The 25,550-nt window shown below is 35.5% G+C and overlaps 3 protein-coding genes across 9 annotated transcripts; all 3 read right to left on the bottom strand.

The window, feature by feature from the left end:
• Positions 1-246: 246 nt before the first annotated feature.
• On the bottom strand, positions 247-2,238 carry LOC126729387 (zinc transporter 2-like). The gene is made up of 2 exons (XM_050434901.1): positions 1,562-2,238; positions 247-774 (listed from the first exon to the last, which is right to left on the bottom strand). Exons 1-2 carry the CDS (start codon positions 2,169-2,171, stop codon positions 380-382), a joined length of 1,005 nt encoding a protein of 334 aa, XP_050290858.1. The 5' UTR covers positions 2,172-2,238; the 3' UTR covers positions 247-379.
• Positions 2,239-3,170: 932 nt separating this feature from the next.
• Positions 3,171-8,412, bottom strand: LOC126729345 (zinc transporter 2-like). 2 transcript variants are annotated; one of them, XM_050434898.1, is made up of 3 exons: positions 7,831-8,412; positions 4,340-4,668; positions 3,171-3,781 (listed from the first exon to the last, which is right to left on the bottom strand). In XM_050434898.1, the coding sequence occupies exons 1-3, from the start codon at positions 8,118-8,120 to the stop codon at positions 3,384-3,386; spliced, it is 1,017 nt and encodes a 338-aa protein (XP_050290855.1). In that variant the 5' UTR covers positions 8,121-8,412; the 3' UTR covers positions 3,171-3,383. The 2 variants fall into 2 exon arrangements, with proteins under 2 accessions (XP_050290855.1, XP_050290856.1); XM_050434899.1 differs by lacking the exons at positions 3,171-3,781; positions 4,340-4,668 and adding an exon at positions 6,283-6,927 and having other exon boundaries at positions 7,502-8,402.
• Positions 8,413-18,735: 10,323 nt separating this feature from the next.
• On the bottom strand, positions 18,736-24,844 carry LOC126729262 (E3 ubiquitin-protein ligase SDIR1-like). Of its 6 annotated transcripts, none has more exons than XM_050434891.1 (9): positions 24,596-24,788; positions 22,878-22,987; positions 22,672-22,726; positions 22,528-22,583; positions 22,186-22,414; positions 21,921-22,035; positions 21,318-21,360; positions 20,724-20,849; positions 18,736-19,065 (listed from the first exon to the last, which is right to left on the bottom strand). In XM_050434891.1, the coding sequence occupies exons 2-9, from the start codon at positions 22,953-22,955 to the stop codon at positions 18,940-18,942; spliced, it is 828 nt and encodes a 275-aa protein (XP_050290848.1). In that variant the 5' UTR covers positions 22,956-22,987; positions 24,596-24,788; the 3' UTR covers positions 18,736-18,939. The 6 variants fall into 6 exon arrangements, with proteins under 6 accessions (XP_050290848.1, XP_050290849.1, XP_050290847.1 ...); XM_050434892.1 differs by having other exon boundaries at positions 22,878-22,984; XM_050434890.1 differs by having other exon boundaries at positions 22,878-23,069; positions 24,596-24,785.
• Positions 24,845-25,550: the final 706 nt, after the last annotated feature.

Below are 25,550 nucleotides of genomic sequence, written 5' to 3'. Positions count from 1 at the left end.
TCTTCGTCTGCTCCAAACAAACCCTTAAGATTAATTTGAATTAATTGCTTGGTTGTCTTTCCATTATTGTTGTTGTTCTTATGCCACTCATCTGTTAATCCATTCTGGGTTCGACAGGCCAAGGCTAATTTGTTAAGCTGTTTAAAGTTACTTTAGGAATAAGGAGATTATTTGAGGAAGTAGCAAAAATCAGCTTATTATCAACAATGCATTAAAACACATGTATATTTATAAAATAGAGGAGAATAACCAAAAGGAAGTGATACTTTTTTAGACTTTAGACTGAGTGCATACACAGGTAATTGGTATAGCCAATAAAACCAAAGAAATTACATAAATTATTATCACACACTCAAGGAAACCCAATATAGAAGATGTTTTATGAATCCCAGATCATCACAATGGCTAGAACGGTCACTCCAAGAAGCACAGCAAGAAATTTGTAGAATGGGGTGTCAAAATAACATTCAGATTGGGGTGTGTAGCCCTTTGCCATAAGATGGTTAATGGCAACATAGACGAAAACCCCACAAGCAAGGCCCATTGAGATAGCATAGATCCAATTAGCTGTTTGTCCTTGAGTTGTGGCATCAATAGCAATGCCAATCCCAACTCCAACAGGGCTAGATATAGCAAAAGCAAACGAATAAGCCGCAGTTGACAGAAATGGCCTCTTTGGTAGCATCCTGAGCAATGCTATCCCCATTGAAATGGCTGCAAAGACTTTGTGCAAGGATATTGTCCACAGATTCTTCCATGCATCAGCCTCGGTAGCTGAAATTTAGTTGGGAGGAGTTGTAGTTAAGTTAGCTAAACGAAAACACTACTCATTCAAACTAGCAGATCGGAGATATGGGTTTTGATTCTTTTGAAGCAAATTCAAGTATATGGGTTTTACAGGAGCTAAAAACAACATACAATATTAAAAAAATCATGAAATAAGACAGTAAAACAGAAAAAAGATGGATCTAGATATGCTTGCCTAAAATACACAGTACAAATGTACTTGTTTACAATCTCTTAAAAAGATGGTAGCTATGTGCTTCTAAAATTATTTATAGAATCAAATGTGATATGGCTAGATATATAAGAAAGAAGCAGTCTCTATATATAGGTTATTATACCAATTACAAAAAGAAAAGGACACTCATATTTATAAAGAAGAAAAGCTATATTATATTCGATGATTTCTTCAAACCAAATCGCCAGCCACCCTCTATTTTTCCCATCACAATAACTTGTCAAAAAGAGCATTTGAATTTCCCACCATCTACCCAATTGACCTATTCGATCGTTTTAACAAGTCTTTTTACTAAAAAAATCAAGCCATAGAGACAAGACAGAGACAGACTGATTCCAGGAATGTTTTATAGCATGACATGGATGGACAGCCGATTGACCGATAACGAGAAAGAGAAGGGGCCGAACTTCTAACAGCCCGCCCGCTTCCATAGAACAATATCGTAACTAAAGCAAGATGAAATTTGATGGACAAGGAAAAAAAAATATATATATATATATATATATATGTATACGCAATATGTATGAATGTATCATTTACCTGAAACACCCACAGCAATACCCTCAAATACTGAATGAAAACACAAGGCGAGGATGAGTAGTAAGGCGTCTCCAAAAGAGGTTGTCTTCAAGAACTCTGGGTTGACATCAACATGCACCTCTTTAGGTTGCTCCTCAGGTGTCCTTCCTTCTTCCAAAACTCGAACTCTAGCATCTCTTGTGCCACCACTTGTAACATAAGCCACTATGAAATCAGCAAGCATGGTGAGAACATAACCTGCCGATGCTAACATGAATGCAAAAGGGTATGTTTTGGTCGTGAGGCTTGCAAAGGTCCCAGCTGAATCACTCAAGAAATGGATCAGAGAGGTTGCCAGGAAAAGCCCACCAGCAAATTGCGTTCCCAAGAGAAGAAAGCTTTCGTTCCATCGGAAAAAGTAGGGAGAGACCCCAAATGCAAAAGTGCTTACTAGTAGGATTATCAAGCACCATACTTTAACAAGAATCAAGTGCTTTGAGTGCAAATTTACTTGATCGCTGCTGCTCTGATCATTGCCATCTTGACCTTTGATGAGGGATAATTGGATGACTAGGAGACAGAAAAGCAAAGTGGTTGACTTCAGGGTTTTCAAGGAAGAAATGGAAGCCATGGATGGGGCTTAAAAAACTTTCTTGATATTGTTTTGGTTAGGTATGTCAGTTATATAACAATGTCTTTGAAAATAATACTACTTGGATCTATGCCACCGAGTTTTTGTCTTTGTAGTACAGTTTTGACTTTGTGAAAGATTGTAGGATTGTACTACACACCCTTGAGGGTTAAAAGACGGTCCAGCCAGTAAACTTAGATTTTAAAATTAGACAAAAATGCAATTAACTTTTGTTGATTTTGCCGAAAAAATATTTTAATCTTTTAAGTTTCAAATTAGTTGTTTAAATCCAGTAATTTTATCTCAAAATTATTTTAATTGGTTATTTTAGTACAAGAATTTTACCCAATAACCATTTTAGTTTTTTAAATTGGTTATTTTTAGTCATTTTTGGGAAAACTTACCCAATTAAGTGAGTAATGATTTTTAGCAAAATTATCAGACTAAAGTGACCAATTTCAAACTTAAAAAATTTTGGACAAAATTAGTGGGTGTAAATTATATTTTTGCCTTAAAATTATAATCAACAATGATTGATATTTACCTTATATTTGAATGGGAGATATGTAATTCTGGCCACTCTTTTTCTCTCCTCTAGCTTCCACATCTTCGTCTATACCGAACATACCCTTTAGATTAATTTGAATTAATTTCTTAGTTTTCTTTCCATTCTAGTAGTTGTGTTTATGACACTCATCTCTGTCAATCAACTTGTGATTCATGAAATCAAATCCACTCTGGGTTCAAACATAGCCAAGGCTAATTTGTTAAGCCCTTTAAAGGTACTCTTTTTTTTCTTTTTTTTTGAGAAATAAACACACACACATACACAAAGAGGGAAAGGGGTTATAATATAAAGGCACACTACAACTTCACTCAAAAGTTATAATAAATTTTAAAGGAGGATGAAGTAAATTATATTACACACAATACACTCTCTTAAGCAAAAAATTAACTTCTTATTTACAATGCATTAGAAGACATACTTATTAGCGACAAAAATAAAATAAAATAAAATAAAATAAAATAGAAGACATACATGTAGAAAATATAGGAGAGTAACCAAAATTAAGGTAGTGATTCTTTCTTAGACTTAAGACTGAGTGCACACACAGGTAATTTGGTATAGCCAAAAAGCCAAAGAAATTACATAAATGATATATTATCACACATTCACACTATCAAACAAGGAAACGCAATATAGAAGATGTTTTATGTATCCCAAATCATCACAATCGCTAGAACGGTCACTCCAATTAGTAGCAGAGCAAAAAATTTGTAGAATGAAGTGTCAAAATAACATTCAGATTGGGGTGTGTAGCCTTTTGCCATAAGATGGTTGGTAGCAACATAGACGAAAACCCCACAAGCAATACCCATTGAGATAGCATAGATCCAATTAGCTGTTTGTCCTTGAGTTGTGGCATCAATAGCAATGCCAATCCCAACTCCAACTGGGCTAGATACAGCAAAAGCAAATGAATAAGCCGCAATTGACAGAAATGGCCTCTTTGGTAGCATCCTGTGCAATGCCATTCCCATTGAAATGGCTGCAAACATTTTGTGCAAGGATATTATCCACAGATTCCTCCATGCTTCACCCTCAGTAGCTGAAATTTATTTGGGAGAGGTTGTAGTTAAGTTTGGTAAAACACTACTCATTCAAAGTAGCAGGTGACAGATATGGGTTTTGAAGCAAAATACAGGTATATATGGGTTTTACAACAGCTAAAAACAAAATAACATACGATAATAACAAATCATGAATATAAAAACTTAGTAAAACAGGAAAGGTTTGATCATGATATGCTTGCCTAAACTAAACAGTACAAATGTACTAGTTTACAATCTGTTACAAAGATATATAATAGCTAGGTTCTTCCAAACTTATTTACAGACTCAATAGTGTGATATGGAAAGATATATAAGAAGCAGTCTTTATAGGCTATCATATCAAGTACACAAAGAAAGGGACACTCAATCCGTCAAACTTATAAAGAAGAAACACCATATAACATTCGATATACAAACGTAATCGTCAACCACCCACTACCATCACAATGAATTAACACCACAAAGTAAAGCAAGACGAAATTCGATGGACATGGAAAAAAAGATAACCAAGGAATAATGTATACACAATATGTATATATGAATGTATCATTTACCTGAAACTCCCACAGCAATTCCCTCAAATACAGAATGAAAACACAAGGCGAGGATGAGTAGTAAGGCGTCTCCAAAAGAAGTTGCCCTCAAAAACTCTGGGTTGACATCAACATGCACCTCTTTAGGTTGCTCCTCGGGTGTCCTTCCTTCTTCCACTAACAGAACTCTAGCTTCTCTTTTGCCACCACTTGTAAGAGAAGCCACTATGCAATCAGCAAGCAATGTCGAAACATAACCTGCCGATGCTAACATGAATGCAAAAGGGTATGTTTTGGTTGTGAGGTCTGCAAAGGTCCCTGCTGAATCATTCAAGAAATGGATCAGAGAGGTTGCCAGGAAAACCCCCACCAGCAAATTGCGTTCCCAAGAGAAGAAAGCTTTCATTCCATCTAAAAAAGTAGGGAGAGAAGGATTATCAAGCACCGTACTTTAACAAGTGCAAATTTACTTTCTTTCTTTTTCTTTTTTTTTGAGAAAGGAGTGCAAATTTACTTGATCGCTGCTGCTCTGATCATTTCCACCTTGAGGTCCTTAACCTTTGATGAGGGATAATTGGAGGACTAAGAGACAGAAAAACAAAGTGGATGTCTTCAGGGTTTTAATTTCGAGGAAGAAATGGAAGCCATGGATCAAAAAACTTTCTTAATATTTTTTTGGTTAGGTTAATGTTAGTTACTACTGTATATAACAAGGGCTATGAAAATAATACTACTTGGATATATGCATCCCCTAGTTTTTTTTTTTTTTTTCTCTTTGTAGTACACTTTTGACTTTGTGAAAGATTGTAGGATTGTACTACACACTCTTGAGTGTTAATCGACTGTCCAACCAATAAACTTGGAAATTTTAAATTATAATCAACGGTGGCAATGCTTGTCTTGGGCTTAAGTTTGCTTGGATGCTTGTGATACTTTGCCAACCCAATTGTCCAGGGCTCGACTCGCCAAGGGTACTAAAACCAAATATTAGTTGTTTAATATTAAGTATACAAGATTGCCGAATAAAATAAAATAAAAAGTTACGTGTCATTAACAATTTAATTATTGATCAAGTATATTCTTTTTTTTTTTTTTTGCCACTGGGCCTTGTAGCCCAGTGGCACCGGGATCTGTAGGATACCGTGAGCTCGGGGGTTCTAGCCCCCGTAATTACCTAGCAAAAAAAAAAAAAAAAAAGCATATTCTTTTTTTTTTTTTTTTTTTTGAGAAACATCAAGCATATTCTTAAACGGATTAAACTCGGTTATAGATTCTTCTCAACAAAAAAAAAAAAAAAAAAAAAAAAAAAAAAAAAAAAAAAGAAAGAAGAGGGTTTCCAATTAAATTTAACAATAGGGGAAATTACAATAAACACACTTGTGGTTTGACCCGTTTTCACTTTGTCTACCTGTAGTTTAAAATTTTATACTTTGTCCACCGAAACTTCAATTTGCTTGCTCTCTGTTACTCACCTCACCTTCAAAGGTTAGAAAAACACATATTTAATACAAATCAAAACATAATACGGATAAAAAAACACGAACTATTGAAACTTTTCCTCACGAGCCCTAGAAACACGAAAAACCCCCTTCCACACATTCTTCTATTCCAAACATACCCTTTAGTTTAATTTGAATTAATTGCTTAGTTGTCTTTCCATTCTAGTAGCTGTGCTTGTGGCACTCATATTTGTCAATCGAAAAATTATTAAATACTCCGAGAGTACCATAAATGCGTAATCCCTCCTCTCACATGAATTATGGATCCTACCATGAATTTAATTAATGGGACCCACAATTATGTGAAAGGGGAAAATACGCATTTATGGTACTCCAGAAGTACTCAATAATTACCCTTGTTAATCAACTTGTGAATCATAAAATCAAATCCATTCTGGCTTCAAACATGGCCAAGGCTAATTTGTTAAGCTATTTAAAGGTACTTAAGGAGGTAATTTGAGGAAGTAGCAAAAAATTAACTTCTTATTAACAATGCATTAGAAGACATACATATTAGCAACAAAAAAATAGAAGAAATACATGTAGAAAATACAGGAGAGTAACCAAAATTAAGGAAATGATACTTTCTCAGACTTTAAAGACTGAGTGCACACACAGGTAATTTGGTATAGCCAATAAGCCAAAGAAATTACATAAATTATATATTATCACACATTCACACTGTCAAACAAGGAAACCCAATATAAAAGACGTTTTATGTATCCCAGATCATCACAATCGCTAGAACGGTCACTCCAAGTAGGACAGCAAGAAATTTGTAGAATGGAGTGTCAAAATAACATTCAGATTGGGGTGTGTATCCTTTTGCCATAAGATGGTTGATGGCAACATAGACGAAAACCCCACAAGCAATGCCCATTGAGATAGCATAGATCCAATTAGCTGTTTGTCCTTGAGTTGTGGCATCAATAGCAATGCCAATTCCAACTCCAACAGGGCTAGATATAGCAAAAGCAAATGAATAAGCCGCAGTTGAAAGAAATGGCCTCTTTGGTAGCATCTTGAGCAATGCTATTCCCATTGAAATGGCTGCAAACATTTTGTGCAAGGATATTGTCCAAAGATTCCTCCATGCTTCACCCTCCGTAGCTGAAATTTATTTGGGAGAGATTGTAGTTAAGTTTGCTAAACGTAAACACAACTCATTAAATTAAACTAGCAGATGAGAGTTATGGGTTTTAAAGGAAATCAAGGTATATATGGGTTTTACAACAGCTAAAAATGAAACAACATACAATAATAACAAATCATGAATATAAAAGACTTGGTAAAACAGGAAAGATTTGATCAGGATATGCTTGCCTAAATTAAACACTGCAAATGTACTTGCTTACAATCTGTTACAAAGATAGTAGCTAGGTTCTTCCAAACTTATTTACAGACTCAAGTGTGATATGGCTAGATATATAAGAAGCAGTCTCTATATATAGGCCATTATATTAATTACACAAAGAAAGGGACACTCAAACGGTCAAACTTATAAAGAAGAAACACTATATTGCATTCAATACACAAACCTAATCGGCAACCACCCTCTACCATCACAATGACTTAATACCACAAAGTAAAGCAAGATGATGAAATTCGATGGACAAGGAAAAAAAAAAAAAAAAACGTACCAAGGAATATATGTATACACAATATGTATGAATGTATCATTTACCTGAAACTCCCACAGCAATACCCTCAAATACAGAATGAAAGCACAAGGCGAGGATGAGTAGTAAGGCGTCTCCAAAAGAGGTTGTCCTCAAAAACTCCGGGTTGACATCAACATGCGCCTCTTTAGGTTGCTCCTCAGGTGTCCTTCCTTCTTCCACTACCAGAACTCTAGCATCTCTTTTGACACCACTTGTAACATGAGCCACTATGCAATCAGCAAGCAATGTCAAAACATAACCTGCCAATGCTAACATGAATGCAAAAGGGTATGTTTTGGTTGTGAGGTCTGCAAAGGTCCCAGCTGAATCACTCAAGAAATGGATCAGAGAGGTTGCCAGAAAAACCCCACCAGCAAATTGCGTTCCCAAGAGAAGAAAGCTGTCATTCCATCGAAAAAAGTAGGGAGAGATCCCAAATGCAAAAGTGCTTACTAGTAGGATTATCAAGCACCATACTTTAACAAGAATCAACTGCTTTGAGTGCAAATTTACTTTATCGCTGCTGCTCTGATCATTTCCACCTTGAGGTCCTTGACCTTTGATGAGGGATAATTGGAGGACTAAGAGACAGAAAAACAAAGTGGTTGTCTTCAGGGTTTTCGAGGAAGAAATGGAAGCCATGGATCAAAAAACTTTCTTAATATTTTTTTGGTTAGGTTAATGTTAGTTACTACTGTATATAACAAGGGCTATGAAAATAATACTACCTGGATATATGCCTCTCCTAGTTTTTTTCTCTTTGCAGTACACTTTTGACTTTGTGAAAGATTGTAGGATTTTACTACACACTCTTTGAGTGTTAATCGACTGTCCAACCAATAAACTTGGAAATTTTAAATTATAATCGACGGTGGCAAAATGCTTGTCTTGGGCTAAGTTTGCTTAGATGCTTGTGATACTTGCCAACCCAAGTGTCCAGGCTCGACTCCAAGGTTCAAAATCCAAATATTACTTGTTTAATATAAAGTATACATGATTGCATATAAAATAAAAATAAAAAGTTACGTGACTTCATTCTTAAATGGATAAAACTTAGTTATAAATTCTTAGGGTTTCCAATTAAATTTAAAAATATAGTTACATTAATAAATAAGTCATGCTTTAATTTAATTATGTTTAGGGAAATATAGACTATTTGTACTAAATTGATGAATGCAACCACATGGTACCCTCCTTGACAAACTCTTTTTTCTTTTTTCGGGTATATATCAGCCCAAAAATGTAGACATGGAATCTTTTACTGGGGTGATTGTGATTAACATGTAAAAGACATTCTGATCAAACAAAGATTGAGACTAGTATAGATGCAAGACATAGTGAATAAAAATATATAAATAATGGAATAAGAATTAATATTAAGGATGTCATTTATCCTTATCAGGAAAACTAATGATGTCAACAATGATGAAATTAGATGGAAATAGCTACTGACCACAACTCTTAACCCCTCTTTGGTCCAACTTATTTTCATTTTAAAATAGAGTTTTTTTTTTTTTTTAAATCCCTTCTTTATTAAGGTATAACTGTAACCTAGCTCTTGATGAGGGGGGGGGGGGGGGGGGGGTTGATATATGAAGGCCGTACATGAGGCCCCTCAATGTGTATTTTATTTAAAGGAAATATTAATAGGTGCCCTAAGAATATTTAATTTTAAATGCCCTAGTAAAAAGAAATCAATTGATTTTTTTGGTAGCTTTTTATATTTCTTATAAAAATAGTATCAAAATTTTTCTAAAACCTTTTTAAAATAGTTCTTTAGCAAATGCCCTAAAAGTATCGGTTAACAAGACCCTTTATTTAATTCCTGAGAATATATAATTGATAACTTGGGAGGTTGCTTCTGAAAAGTGTTCTCCAAGATAGATACTAATTAATGAGTTTGACAAACGGATTTGCTATTGGGTATTGATGATTATTTATAGTCCGTTCTGTTTCACTTTTTGATGGATAAAGATTCTTTGCCGTCCATACAGTAATAAGTTTGATTTCTTTGAAAGATAATTAGTATTTAATATTAAAAAAATATTAAAGACAAATAAAAACAAGGTAAAAATCCAAAACTGACCCTCTAATTTTCAGCTTTTTTTTTTTTTTTCAGTTCAGTCTAACTTTCAGTTTTGTCATTTTAGTCTTTTAACTTTCAATTTTTATCAATGTTGTATTCCGTTAGAACTCAGCTAGTTGCTATCATTAAGGGTGCTGAAACGAAGCCATTTTAGCTATTTTTATTTATTTATAAATTTCAAAATTAAAAGAACATAAGAAAAATCTGTAAAAAAATAAATAAAATAAAATAAAAAACATTTAAGGGGTCATTCCTCTTCCCCTGAAATCAAAACAAAGATCGCGATGGAAATAAAAACTGATTTCAAACATTTAAGTGGATGTCTTGGCCAAGGTTGTCAAAATCGGGATCCTACGTAGGATCGTTGAAGGTAGGTGGGATCGTAAATCGTAGGATCGGATCGTGAATCGTAAGATCCTACATATTTTCAGATTTAAAGCAAAAAACACATTGATTATGACTTTGTATGTTGAATAATCACGTAACTTATAAATTCATCCATAAAAAAACTTAGATTTGCATCATATGATGTAATTTGCATGTCATACATCGCTAAGTCTATACTAACGAAACAAATATATTTAAGTTTTGACTTAATGTATCTAAAAAGTTCAATAAATATTTAATTAGCAACCAAATACTAAAATATTTATCAAAACATATGGAAAATATTTTTAAGTTCTAAGTTCCAAATTTGAAATCCAAAATAAGCTAGCAAATGGAAACTAGCTAACTACAATATGAAATCCAAAAGTAAGATGAATATTAAGGTGAAGTGAACATTTAATTATTCTCATTCTAAGGTTCTTATAACCACCATCCTAAATTCCTAATCATCATCATCCATATCATCATCTATATAGACATTATATATTTGTATACTAGAGTTGTAAAAGATATCAAGATACAATTTCACACTCAACTATTCAAGTTATACCACTCAGCAACAATTAAAAAATATACTCAAAAAAATCAATCAATCAATATACAAATACAAGTATAACTGATAAAATTATATATAAAAAAAATTTTAAAAAAATTTAGTAATATTAGAACACAAATTAGTATATTGATCAAACAAATTTAACAATATTATAACTTAAAATGTAGCAAAGCCAAGTCAAATTCTTCATTTAGAAATGATGAAACATTCTTTCATTTTGATTACAAGTGAACTAGAAACTAGAAAACATTTTCTTAGGTTGACATAATTTTATAAAATAAAAAATAAAAGTCATACCATCACAACATGAAAAAATAAAAATCCTTAAAACTTCATCAAAACAAAAAATTTATCCCAAAAAAAAAAAAAACAAAACAAAAAATCTATGTTTTTGGTAGGATCGGTAGAATCCCATACGATCCTACGATCCTATACGATCCTACACGATCCTACGTACGATCCTACCATTTTTACGATCCTAGTGCGATTCTAATCGTTTTGGTGTGGTGGGATCGTAAAATCGTGCGATCCTACGATCCAGATCGCGATTTTGACAACCATGGTCTTGGCTAACATCTGCATCCAATGGTGAAGGAGTTTGGCTAACTTAAGCATTGGGTTTATGTGACCTTGAAGTGGGTATGGGATGCAAACAACATGAGGTCTAATAGCTTCTGGAATTAAGTATGGCAATTTTTCCCCGCCCCTCCCCGCTTCACCCCACGCGGGTTTTCTCCACCCCACAAAGGTGGTGGGGCGGGGAGGAGATGGGTTTAGACTTTTTAGACCCACCCCGCCCCGCCCTACCCCTCCCCATTCCCACCCTGCATTACTAAGGGTTATAATTGTAAATTTTGTATACCCTAAAACCCTACTATTTAAACAAACATATTAATATTGGCTTATTTTATTCAACCTAATGTGGTTCTCTGCCTTTATTTTGTTATGTGTTATACTATGGGATTTTTTTTTTTTTTTATGATTGTCTTGTTAAACACTTGGATATATTATTCAATTTTTTATAAAAATTGATTTGATTTGACGGGATAAATTTAGTTGTAATTTCAAGTATATTTTTATCAATGAAATAGGTTTCATTAAAAAAAATTGTACTAGTTGTAGGGCAAATTAACAAAAAGTAAAATTTTACGAGACAAGGTGGGGCGGGGCTTCGTGGGGCCCCATGGGATAGGGATGGGGTGAGAAATTTTTCCCCGTCATGCAGGGCGGGGTGGGGCGTGACGGGAATGAAGCAAGTCAAAACCATGCGAAGTGGGGACGAAGACACCATCATTCGGCCATGTCCCGTCCTATTGCCATCCCTATCTGGAATGGAACCCATCTCTCTCTCTCTCTCTCTCTCTCTCTCTCTCTCTCTCTCTCTAGAAACTACAAACACAAATAGAAAGATGGTCTTCCCAAGCCTTTTATGGCTGAACTGCATAACATAACATAACTTTTATTTCTATTTTTTTTTTCTTAAAAAATAATCTTTTGTTTAATTACTTCAATGGTATTGAGATTTGTAACCAAGAAGGTGATGGATTTCTTGACTGATTTCTAGTGGATTTTAGGGGAAGGGGAACGCCCTAAAATTATTATTATTTTTTTTTTTTTTTTTTTTACAAATTTTTCTTATTTTCTTTTAATTCCAAAATTTATAATTAAAAAAAAATAGTCAAAACAACGTCATTTCAACACCTTTAATGTCAACAACTAACTGAGGTCTAACGAAATACTACATTAACAAAAATTGAAAGTTAGAGAACTGAAAAGACAAAACTAAAAGTTAGAGAACTGAAAAGACAAAACTGAAAATTAGAAGACTGAAATAAAAAATGCTGAAAGTTAGAGGGTCAATTTTGAATTTTTACCTAAAAACAACTAAAGGTATCAACTGCAACCAATAGGTAGCATGTAGGGGTGGAAAAATAAGCCCAAACCCATTTGCCCACCTAAACCCACCCACTCTAATTAAACCCAAACCCACCCAATTATTAGTTGGATTAAATGGATATCAACCCAATTAGACCCAGTAATTATTGGGTTTCAACTAAAAACCCATTGAAACTCATTTAACCCAAAAACAATATACTCAAATTCAACCCAGCCTTCCAAAAAAAAAAAAAAACCCAGCCCTCAAACGTTTAAGGGTTTCACGATGGATTTCATTTTCCCTAATCTCTCTCTCATTTGTTAAATTTAGCTTATTTGATTTTGGATTATTGATTTGTGTGTGTTTGTGTTTTTTTTTTGTTGAAAATTTTGTTTTGGTTTGAATTGGAGATTGATTATTGTGGAGGCCTTTTTTGTGTATTGTGTATTGTGTGTTGGACTGGGCTGCCTCCTGCGGTAATAGGCCCGAATGTTTCTGAGTAAGGGAGTTGGGGCCGGTCCAATTGTAACTCAACTTGGGCCGATTTGTGCATAAACTTATGCCTTGTCTGCCAGGAGTAAGCTTACAACAAGCAGAACTGTTTCAGACGAGTTACGGTAGACAGATATAATAATAACCAAAACAGAGTATTCTGACTATTTAAATAAATGGCTATGTAATCCCTATCTATAAAGTATGATTACAGTCATGATAATGTCATTCACAGAGAAAGTAAAGGAGAAAGAAAATAATACGAACTAATCAAATGGGCATAAATCAAGTTTTAAGTTTAGTCTGCCAAAGCAAAGCCAAAGAGGGAAGAACATCTCTTCTCAATGCAAATAATCTCCCAGGAAAAAGATCCTGCCGTGGGGATTAATGGCTTTGAGGGAGTCGGACCTGAATGGTTATTGCCCAAAAGAGGTCCTTGTTGCGTTTTGGAAAAGAGCAGGATTTGAAGGGGGAGAGAGGGAAACCGATCTACCAGTGCATGCCCACTGTATTACCTCTCATTTTTTCCTTAATTTTCTCTCTTTTCTTCTTTGTTTTCTTTCTTATCTTTTTTCTTCTTCTTTTTACTCTGTTTTTTTTTTTCCTTTTTACTCCCAGAATGCTCTGTTTTTCACTCCTAGTTTCAAGACACGGCAAGGCCCCTTTTATAATGTCTGTCGTGACCAATGTTTTACCACTTTGTCCCTTAACCGCCTTTATCTGGTCTGGGCGTACTTGCCGACCACCAAGTCTGTACGACATTCACCCTTGCCAGACAAAGGTAGGTTTGTTTCGTTCCTCCGTCTACCGTAACACTTCTTTCCTGCCACGGTATAAATGCTCTCTCTCTCTACTCTCAAGGCATGCACCCAATGGTTCCCCCTCAAACTTGCCTCTTTTGGATGGTCTGTCATCCCAGCAGGACATACCTCCCAAAAGGACTTGAGCAGGAGCCGCAAAATAGATCTTTTCCCCTCTCCCCACCACCAAACCATACCCCCCTTTACCTCTTACCTTTGGCCCATGGCCCCACCACGTCCTATATTGGCTGGGAACAGGCTGGTGGTACTTGGGTCTTACGCGTGCTTTCCTTTCAAATATGTCCAAGAGTCTGCTTGCTGCTCATGCGTCTGCCGTGATCTGGAGGCTCTCCGTTCGTGTTTTTTGACCTTTTATGTGGCATTTTCTTTGGTTTCCCGCTCCATTCAAGAACTGGGTTTTGTCTGATGATGGGCCTTACATTTCTTTGGTCCACTCTTAATTTTCTTTATTTCTTGCAACGTTGGACTGCTATTCTTGCCGTAATAATTTAATCCTGCTGGACCTATTTTGGGCCAGCCATTTATCACTTTTCTCATGAGTGACCTGTCATGGGCACTATTTTGCTTTTACTTATGGGCTCCTATGTCCCTTTGAGCTTTCCTTTGGACATCCACGGCCTGATTGCTTTTTTTGGACTTACTCGGCCCGTTTGCTAATTGCACACTCTCATAGGCTTTTTACTAACTTCATTGGACTTCCTCGGCCCAATAACCTTATTCTTAACCTTAGGGTTTATGGGCCTGCCATAAACCCCTTACTTTCTTAGTTTGCATTGCCTTGGGCCTATGGTGACTCTTTCTCACTTTTCTATCTCATACACTACCCATGGGATGCTATTTCTTTCTTTCCTGACTTCTTTAAGCCTGCTTGCCTCTTCAAGACCCATTTATTTATTTGTTGGGCCTGTGATCCATTATTCCTACCGCTTGGGTCTAATGGGTTTTTGCTATCTATTTTGTCAATTCTTTGTTGCCCTCATTATTGGGCTTTATTTCTGTCTGCCTGGGCTTCCACAAATGGCCCTCAACAATTACTTTTGGGGGATTTGATGGGTTGTTTGAGATCAAAATTTCTGGCTTTGATTAGTTTTTTTTTTTGGGGGGGGGGGGGGGGGGGGGGGTTAATAATTAGAGGTTGGGCTATGTTTGGTTGTTGAGAAAATGCAGGAAAATCACAGTTTTTATTGGTTTAGGGACCCATGAATCCTATTTGGGTTCTTAGCTAAATTCAGCTATTGATTTTGCTAAAGAAGAAAAAAAGAATCCTAATCTTTTGGTTTTAGCTTATCAATTTTTAGTTATAGTCAGCTTGATTCTTATCAATATTTAATGAAATTTAATTGTTGTCTTCTGATTGTTTCCGTGGAAATTTTTACCTAAAATTGAAGTCTCATGAATAATTTTCTTTCATGATAAAATGTTCCATTTGATATTTTGGGGTTTTTAAATAATATTTTCTCTACAATTTTTGCTTGCACTTTTTTTCTTCTGTCGGGAATTAATTGCTTAGGAGTTTTGATTTAATTTCTAGCTTGGGTGGTCTTTCAATTCGCGAGTTTGTGAATATTGGTTCAGGCTTCTATTGGAATGGAATTATATGGGGTTTCTTGTAGGAGGTTTTTTGTAGTTGCATTTTGGGCATCATAGTAGCTAGGCTAGTCATGAACATTGTATGGGGTTGTGTGGATATCTAAATCTCATAGCTTTTCATCAATTTTCTTTTGGGCAATCACCTACTGTGTATGTTATGAGATAAAGGCTTATGGATTACATTTAAGTGGTATTTCTGATATATTTAAGTGTGTATTTACTGAGTATCTGCAGAAGAATGCTTTGAAAATATGGTAATCTTTCCATCAGGAAAATGTTCCCCCCTGATTTAGTTTCTAATGCAATACAGTGTCACTTTTTGTTGAGTTCACATACAATATCTACAGACTATTCATGAGTAGTATTGGGTGCTCATCTGTATAGAGGCTTGGGACCAAGTTGTGTGCAATTGGCCCCTGCTGCTGGGATATCTTTCATGTGCTATGAGGCATGCAAGAGGATACTGGTTGAGAAAGAAGAAGATGATTAACCTTAGAAGAGGCAGACTTTATTTTTACCTTTTTGAATAAACAATAGATGGTTTGAGTTCTAATAGTTTCTAGGTAGGGAAAACTAAGGTTTACTGTCGGCGAAATTGGTTCACAGGTCACATATTTGCATTTCTTTTTATCACAAGGTTGTAGCTCAAGAATCTCCATTTAAGATAATTTGAGTGAATTTTTTTACATTATAAGTGTTTTGAGAATAGCCAATTTGTTTCAGATCAGATGTTTAGCCTATTTACTTCAATGTAAGACCAATTACACAATTTTTAAATCCAAGCCCGTGGAAAGTGGAAAGTGTGGCCACACGCCCGTGGTTGACATTTTTTTAGATTTGGTATTTTGATCAGGTAGGAAGTCAAGGTGGAAAAATGAAACTCAGAGAAGGGCCCCAAACGATTCAATTTGGATGAATTATAAATTCCATTGACTTAAATCTTAAAGACCTCATTTGGATTGCAGAAAGTACTACTAAATAGCTCCTTTTGAATTTTGTTATTTTAACATATCCAATACGAGACTGGCTTTTCATGCAGTGAAGAGCTGAAAGGCATGTAAGTGGCTTTTTCAAACTATGGTATATTCAAGCATCCAAGGGGTCGTTATTGCCATTTAATAGACTTCAAATTTCTGATAAAATTTTTTAGAATCCGTTTTCTTGAGACAAGCCCAAAAGACTTTGTATATACATATGGTTATTGCCAATTAGTATTACCCAATCAGTCGGTTTTGAATTTGTAATGTCACCCTCCAACATACTTCTGAATGACATGTTGCCATTTGAACTAAAACTAAGGCTGTGTTTGTTTCAATGTAAAATATTTTCCGGATGTAAAATATTTTCTGTGTTTGGATGCATTTTAAGAATTATTTTAGAAAACAATTTTCAGTATTTGGTAACATTCTGAAAATGCTATTTTCCTACAAATTTTTCACATTTTCTCAGTCATTTTCTTAGTTTCCAAACAAATTTTATATCACAAAATCCACCACCACCCACACATCAGCACCCACAGAAAATCCACCAGCACCCACACACCAGCACCCACAAAGATTGTGGGTGGATCGGCTTTTGTAGAGGATGGGTCGGAGGTGAGGTGACTAGATCGGACTGAGTAGAGGGTGGATCAGAGGTGAGGTGAGGTTGTCAGAGTGAAATAGAGGGTGGATCGAACTCAACGTGGGTGGATCGGTGGACTGTGGGTCAGCGGAGGAGCACGAAATGGCGTGAGGAGCACGGACTAGAGGAGGAGCATGAACTGGGTCATCGGACGGTGACCTGCGTTGGCGTGTCTTGCTCTGTGGAGCTCGGTCTTCACTAAGCTTGGAGTGTTCATGTGAGAAGCTTGAGAGAGTGTATGAGAGGTGTATATGATTTGAAGGTAAAATAAAACCTGAAATGGTTTTACGGGCCAACATGGGTATTTTACGGTCAACGCAGAAAGTGATTTCCGTTTGACCCAATTTCCTATTTTTACCAAACACATAGAGGGGTGTAAAAGGCTTTCCTGAAACTCTTTTCAACCAAAACAAACACACCCTAATTGACTATTCTTTTCTTGAGAGCCACATTTGAATGCAAGAACCACATTCAAACATGTAAGGAAAAGTTTTGAAACACAACCTCATAGTTTTGGGTAGATGGTCACAACTACCCAAAAATCTATCATCATATAAGCTCGAGAACCACAATTGAATGCAAGAACCACAATTGTATTTTGGTCATTTTTTGGGTTTGGGGGTATTTTGGTCATTTTTTGGGTTCGAGGGTATTTTGGTCATTTGCTGGGTTTTAGGGATGTTTTGGTAAATTTTTAGGTTTAGGAGGTGTATTGGTCATTTTTTGGGTTTCGGGAGTATTTTGATCATTTTCTGGATTTCGAGAATATTTTGGTCATTTTTTAGGTTTGGGGGTATTTGGGTTATTTTAAGGATTTCGAGGAAATTTTGGTAAATTTTTGGGTTTAGGAGGTGTATTGGTCATTTTTTGGGGTTCGGGGGTATTTTAGTAATTTTTGGATTTCAAGAGTATTTTGGTCATTTTTTGGGTTTTAGAGGTATTTTGGTCATTTTTGGGTTTTTAGGGTATTTTGGTCATTTTTTGGGTTTCAAGGTTTTTTTGGTAATTTTTAGGTTTCGGGGGCATTTTGGTCATTCTTTGGGTTTTGAGAGTATTTTGGTCATTTTTTGGGGTTCGGGAGTATTTTGGTAATTTTTGGATTCCAAGGGTATTTTGGTTATTTTTGGTTTTGAAGGTATTTTGGTCATTTTTTGGGTTTCAGGGTTATTTTGGTCATTCTTTGGATTTCGGGGGTATTTTGGTCATTTTTTGGGTTTCGAGAGTATTTTGGTAATTTTTGGGGTTCGAGGGTATTTTTGTTATTTTTTATTTTGAGGTATTTTGGTCATTTTTTGGAGTTGGAGGGTATTTTGGTCATTTTTTAGGTTTCAAGGGTATTTTGGTCATTTTTTGTTTCAGGGATATTTTAGTCATTTTTAGATTTAGGGGTATTTTGGTCATTTTTGAAGATTTTAGAATACTTTGGTCATTTTTACTTTAGTGGCATTTTGGTAATTTTGATAATTGGGAAATTGGGTAGATTGAGGTTTACCTATAATAATTGGATTTGGTTGGATTTAAGTTAGAAGCAATTAGTTAAATGGGTTTTAATGGGTAAATGAGTTTTATATACCCAACCAAATTATGCCCACTTCAAACCCACCTATTTGACACCCCTAGTAGCATGTGACCAATTCAACACTTCAATAAGCCACCCATACTTTCATCTCAAATAAATAAAATAAAAATAAAAAGTCAGGCATACATGTCACAAGTGTGACAGTATCACAGGATGTCTTCCAGTCCATAACCAGAGTTTTACACACATGGTCAAAATATTAAAAATTGAACTATAAGAAAGAAATGACAGCTCAACAACATTGATCTACGAATAGAATATTAAGTATCTCTTTTATTTATCAAGGGAAAAAAGGAGGCATGCTTCATGCCCAAGTTAAGAAAATGCCGAGACTGAAACTTATATACATATGTAACTCAAGAGTATATTATTTTTATGCAAAAGACAATATGGAAAGCTAAATATATATATATATATATATATATATATATATATATCCTTGACTGAGTCATTAAACCATGTCTGACCCATCTGATTCACTCTCCCTTCTATCCTGCCATCCCGATCCCACACTAAATTTACAAACAGGGCATGTGCCTTGTTGCCGCAGCCATGGATCAATGCAATTGGCATGAAACTGCCCAAAAAAAAAAAAAAAAAAAAAAAACACATCAAACAATAATGATTATCATACGAATCAATTAGATATACTATATCAATACTGTTTTGTGGATTTCAGAATCTGTTGTTTATGCAGCAGCAATAGCAATCTTAGGGATGGAAATGGGGCGGGGCAGGGCCGAAGGATGAGGTCTTCATCCCTACCCCACACAGTTTTGTCTTGCCCCATCCCCGTCCCACCTTGCTCCGCATGACAGGAAAAAATTTCTAACCCCATCCCCTTAGGGCCCCGCGAAGTCCTGCCTCACCCCGTAAAACTCTACTTTTTGTTAATTTATCCTACAACTAATACAATTTTTTTAATGAAACCTATTTCATTAATAAAAATATACTTGAAATTACAATTAAATTTATCACATCAAATCAAATCAATTCAATTTAAAAAAAAAAATTGAATAATATATCCAAACGTTTAACAAGATAATCACAAAAAATAAATAAAAAATAAAAAATCTCATAGTATAACTCATAACAAAATAAAGGTAGAGATCCACATTAGGTAGAATAAAATAAGCTAATATTGATATGTTTGTTTAAATAGTAGGGTTTTAGGGTATAAAAAATTTACAATAATAACCCTCAGCAACGCAAGGCGGGGACAAGTAGGGTCGGGGTGGAGTGGTTTTAAAAAATCTAAACCTATCCCCACCCTGCCTCGTGGTGCGGGGCTAAAATTTTGCCCCATCCCCGCCCCACCACTTTTGCGGGTTAGGAAAAACCCGCGTTGAACGAAGCAGGGAGGGGTGGGTTAAGTGAGGCGGGGTAAAATTGCCATCCCTAAGCAGCATAGCATCCATAATAATTCAAGATCTTGAAATATGAGGGGGAAAAAGTATGGTGAAATTAAAAATGCTAAACATCAAGATTCAAGGTGCAATTTTTAGTATATGTGAGCATAATTCCTAAATCAGGAGATTATTGTAAAAATAAAGATTAATAATTATTTTTAGGTATGAGTATCTCAATGACTCTTTGTATATTCTTTGTGTATAATTAATGAAAAACTAAGATGTAAGAAAGCTATAGTTGATGCTTTGCTAACCATGCAAACTCTAACACTGTTGTCTCCTCTCTTATGGACGAATGCAGGCAATTGGTTACCCGGATTCTGCAATTGCATTTTAGCCATGTCTACAGAGAAGCAAATAAGAGTGCTGACTACCTAGCTAGATTAGGATTTTCTGTGTGAGTTCCAGTTAGCTCAATTGATAAAGTCTCTGATGGTTATATAAGAGATCTGGGGTTCGATTCCCGCCTACACAAAAAACTGATTGGTGTTTTGGTCTGATGATAAAGAGCTATCATCAGGAGCGAACGCCATAAGTTGAAACACTCTCTCAAAAAAAGAAAAAAAAGATTAGGATTTTCTCTAGATGTGGATTTTGTGTTGTATTCCAGTCCTCCTAAGGACTTAATCTCTATTTATGAGGTTGATTGCCGCCATTTGTACTCTACCAGGCTATGCCCAGAACCTATCTTTTCTGTTTACCTTTATGAAGTATATATCCTCTTTTACCAAAAAAAAAAATATTGCCTTTATTCTTAGATTTTGGAAATGTGTGCAACTCATTAGCTAATAAAGTGGACCAGATTCAATATGGACAGTGGAAGAACCTGATGCAAACATGGCAAGCTACGAACTAGCTCCCCCATATTAACTTGCTCCAAGCAAATGCTGCATGTCAGTTCATCATCTGGGCCCCTGATGCTCCCATCCGCCTTTCTAAAGTCTTGCTTAGTCTGCTTGCAGAAGAGAAAATAAGAAACTAAAGATGACACAAAAATGAGAGTTCCTAATAATTGAAAAACTAAAGATAACACAAAAATGAGAGTACCTAATAATTGAAAAACTATTCAATATTCCGGGTGCAATTTTCCCTCCTCTCTTATGAAGAATGGGTCTCACCTTGAATTTAATTAGTAAAACCCACTATTATGTGAGATGAGGGAGCATTTCTCTCTAAGTGCTAAATAATTACACCTAATAATCATGAAAAAGCACTTAATTCCACAAGCTGATTTGACAAAGCTCACAGGGATTCCTACCAGTTTAATTATGGACAGATACTGACTATTATAACTGGAAAGTAGTATCAGATGATTCACATTTCAAAAGGAAGAATCTTTTAAATGTAAAAGGAAAAGAAATTATCCCAGACATTTTTGTAGTGATTATGCAATCAAAATTGTAAAAGGAAAAGAAATTACCTCAGCTGGGCCCGAAGAAGATGATGCCTGTTGCCGTGATGAACTGTGACCATAAATAAACAAATCATTTTAAATTATTGCCATTGAGTTGTGAAAACAAAATAAATTTCTACACTGTCTCAAAATAAATTTCTATATACAGCATTTTAGGAGGAGAGAGGGAGGGGGGAGGAAGCATTTTGTCCAAGCATTTCAGGAAGAATGCATTCATTTTCATCCAGTTTAGTCAAACTCCGATACAAATGTTGCAAAGAAAAGAGGAAACTTTCTAAGGATCATCATAAAATTAATTAGAAGTTGGTAGTAAACTGAACAAATCAAAGTCATAGCCGACTAGCAGTTAAATTAGTTAAGCTACTACTCCAAATTACTACCATTTCATCCACTACTTAATGACATCAGAGGTTCATTCCACTCTTGACCATGTATATCATCATTGTAATGAGCAATTAGTACATAATACTAAGACTAAGGCAAGGTTCAATACTCAATTGATGATGACATAATCTATAGAGACATCCATATACTGATAACTAGCTACTAAAAAAAGTTGCAATATAATTAAAGACAAACACATTCTCACCCACTCTCTTTCAAACTTACTTCTCTGAGCCAGCAACTCTGTACTTGTGAACAGGTAAAGTATTTATCTCTTCCTCACTCATTGAAGGAGTGGTGGAAGTATTAACAGAGTCCAATGCTCTGAGAGTATCATAATCTGCAGCAGAAAAAGCAAAACAATTCATCCACAAAAAAATCAAAAACCAAGCATTTCTTTGGGCATCTGCATGTGCACCATCAATTTTCAAGAGGTGACCCAGTCATACTCATACAAAACCAAAAAATTATTTAACAAAAACTACAATACCTAGATCATCAAACTCTCGGTCAAGAAGTGCAAGCTGGAGTCTTAGTCCTTGTAATCGTCCTCTTGTTGCAAAAGCTATTGATGGTGGCATGTGTAGTCGCAGTTCAGTATGACCTAGCAAGCCACTGGCTGCCGCAGCATGAGCGCGGGCCTGAGCTTGAAGTTGTTGACAAGTTGCATACATCCTCAGGATTGTGGCCATCAAAAAGACACCCACAACTAGCCAGATCTGCACATATAGACGCGAAGTGTCCAAGCTTAATTGCTGTGTAAGTTTTATACTTCGGAATCACTTAACAGAATTAGAAGTATGCCCACAAGTAATGCTTGGTGACGACATACCAAAAAGTTTGGTGACATCTGATTAGAGTTCAAAATCATGAAAAGCAAAAGAACTGCTGAACAAAGAGGTAATGGTATGGATTAAAAAATACATTTACAAAACATCAAGCGATGGAATGAAAAAGCTGAAATCAAATACATTACCTGTGACAAGAAAAGCAAGTGAGTTGGAATTAACCGGCCGCACTGTGTGCATGCGCTGATAGGAAGAGGTCAAAGGACGAAGAATCAACACAGTGACAAGCTTACAATCACATAATCTAATCATATTATCTGATTGAGATACAGGTAAAAAGTAAACAAAAATAAATAAATATTGCAGAAATGTGCACTGGCACATGTTAACATACCATTGCTGGTGGTTCAGGAGCAAATCCTGGAAATCCACTTTCAATATCTGCTCTACTCCCTCGGAAAACAAAACTCATGGTTGATGATTTCAAAGGTTTCAAGAATTCTTCTACCTCCAAAAAGTATTAGATAGTATGAGAACACACTCAAATACAGCAAGTCGTACAGTATGTCTTGCAAACCTATAAAACCTAAAATGTTCCAAGATATATGTATTACTAATAGGAGCTAAATTCTAGTGCAGCTCCTACCATATAGTAAGGATTTAGCATATTTAATAAAGTTTAATACAAATACAAGAATCAATCATGTCTAACACTTTGCTAAGTATACTCATCAAATACATGTCAAGTACAATAATGAATCTATAAAAGTTCAGTCTACAAAATACCAAATGAATAAATGAACAGAATACACAATGATCCTGCAAACACATTCCACTTAGAGAATAGAAGTGCAAGAAGCAACAAGTTTAGCTTCTACTTCTTCACAAAGATTAAACACAAACATACATTCTAAAATCTTAAAGTCTATTAAAATTGCCCGATACAAATTCACTTTATATGACAGATTCACACGGATGCAAGCAAGTGTTTGCCTGTAGTTTATACACATGAAGTTAGAAATCTTATTCCAACACTTTCTGTGGGTGATTAGTATTTGTCACAAACTTCCCAAGAACAACCTGAAGAAAATTAGACTAGTAAACATGGTGGTGCCATGTTAGTTGTTACTTGTCCAAATAAACAGCAAAAGCTTGAGTGGCACATGGGCATAGAGTATGGAAAAGCAGAAGTCACATTTATCACTGGCCCAAAGCAAGCACAACAATGTTAAAACATAGTAATACAGATCAAGTATGGATTGGGCTTGTCACAGAATCACTTTACAAGAAAATTATTGTTCACAGGTTATAACTCAGAGACTGATTGCACAGAAGCACTATATTTGCAAATTCAAGCATATCAACACAATCAAAAGAACATAATTAGCATTCAGCTAGTGGTGACTGCTTGATGTTCAAAAGGATACGTGCAGCATAAGGAGCTTTTGAAACTAAAGGGAAAACTAATTTATCTTCTCCTAACAAACCCTCCCAATTGTTCTTTTTTAAATTCCAAAATGGTGAAGCAGTCAAAAGACAATGATTTTAATATTGCCTACTGAGATCCACACCCCAATTCCAAATCTATAAAATAACCAAAGCATTCTATTAACCAACAAATGGGGAGCACTGAAATTAGCCTAAAAAGCAAAAAAGAACTCATTGACTCCTTTTATTCCCTAGTATCATTTTCATTTCATGCTCTTGACCAAAGCTCCTTTTAGTCCCACTTTCATTAATGTAAACCATATATGGACCAAAAAAACATAGATCTAATACATACTGCAAATATATAATCATGCAAAGCAATAAACACGAAATAAAGCCATCAAATTTATTAGAAAAGAACAAAGCTTTGCTCCTAGAATGAACAATTAAGAAAAACCCAATACAAGTTTTTGAATTTCTCTACACCCATGCATTAACATTTTACTTCACAAAAGACCCACATTAATTGTGTCATTATCCAAATTCCCAATATAGTAAAAATAAGAAGAAAAAAAAATTTGTTTTGGTCCAATTTTCCCGGAGATTTTGTCGGCAGCCAAACACATTCAGTGTGTGTGAGTGCAACTGTGCAATGGCAAAGGAGGAAAAAAAAAAAACACTTACAGTTACAGTCACGGACGCGAAAAATGAATCAAAAGATGAGTCGTTCATAGGATTCGGATCAGCTTTTGTTTATTGTTGGACGGAAAGAGAGAAATTTTGAGACTTTTTAATGTTGGAGAGATCGAAACACGAAAGTTCTCGACTTCAAGGGTGTAGAGGCTTTGACACGTGGACTAGCTTAGGGATCAAACCGCTGACACGACTTCTAGAACATGCAAGTTGGTACCTACGCCGTTGGATTGGATTCATGGGTCCTCAAAATCGATCTCATGTCAGCAGATTTTTACCTTGGATTTTTTGCCTTTGAGGCAAAAGTGGGCCACATGGGGTTGGTAATCTGGGAGAATCAGATTATAGATAAAACGCTCCTTAAACGTTGGACATAAAAATTGCCAAGCCAACGAACAAACTTGCTTGTAATAAGTAAATTTTTTTTTTTTTTGATAAGATAAATATTTTTTATTTTGAGTTGGGATGTCCCAAATTAGTTATCCAAATTATATAACTTACTTTATTTTTTTTTTTTTTTTTGAGGAATAGGTAAGTCAATTTTATTAAGATAAATCACACTGAAATACATCAATTAAATCCTGTGGTAGATCTTCTAACCACACATCTAAATCAGCAGCTAAAACTGCTCTTTTTGCTAGAGAATGGGCTAAACTATTCCCCTCCCTATAGATATGACCGAAACTACATGTTTGGAACCAAGAGCTGGCTTTTTTAATATCTTCAACAACATGACCCCACTGTGTCCTATTCTTTTGTGGGTTATTAATAGCTGTAATGACCCTCAGTGAATCACCCTCCACCATCACTTGACCAAGGCAGAGCTCTTGGGCAAATAAGATAGCTCTCCGAGCGGCTAAGGCTTCGACCAAGTCTACTGAGCTAGGAAGTTTGATGTTCTGGCTTAGTGCAGCAATGATCATACCTTCAGCATCCCTCACTACCA

Source organism: Quercus robur, chromosome 1 (genome assembly GCF_932294415.1).
Source record: "Quercus robur chromosome 1, dhQueRobu3.1, whole genome shotgun sequence".
NCBI classification, from domain to species: domain Eukaryota; kingdom Viridiplantae; phylum Streptophyta; class Magnoliopsida; order Fagales; family Fagaceae; genus Quercus; species Quercus robur.
The sequence above is the reverse complement of the archived record's forward strand: the minus strand, read 5'-3'. Positions and strand labels throughout refer to the sequence as shown.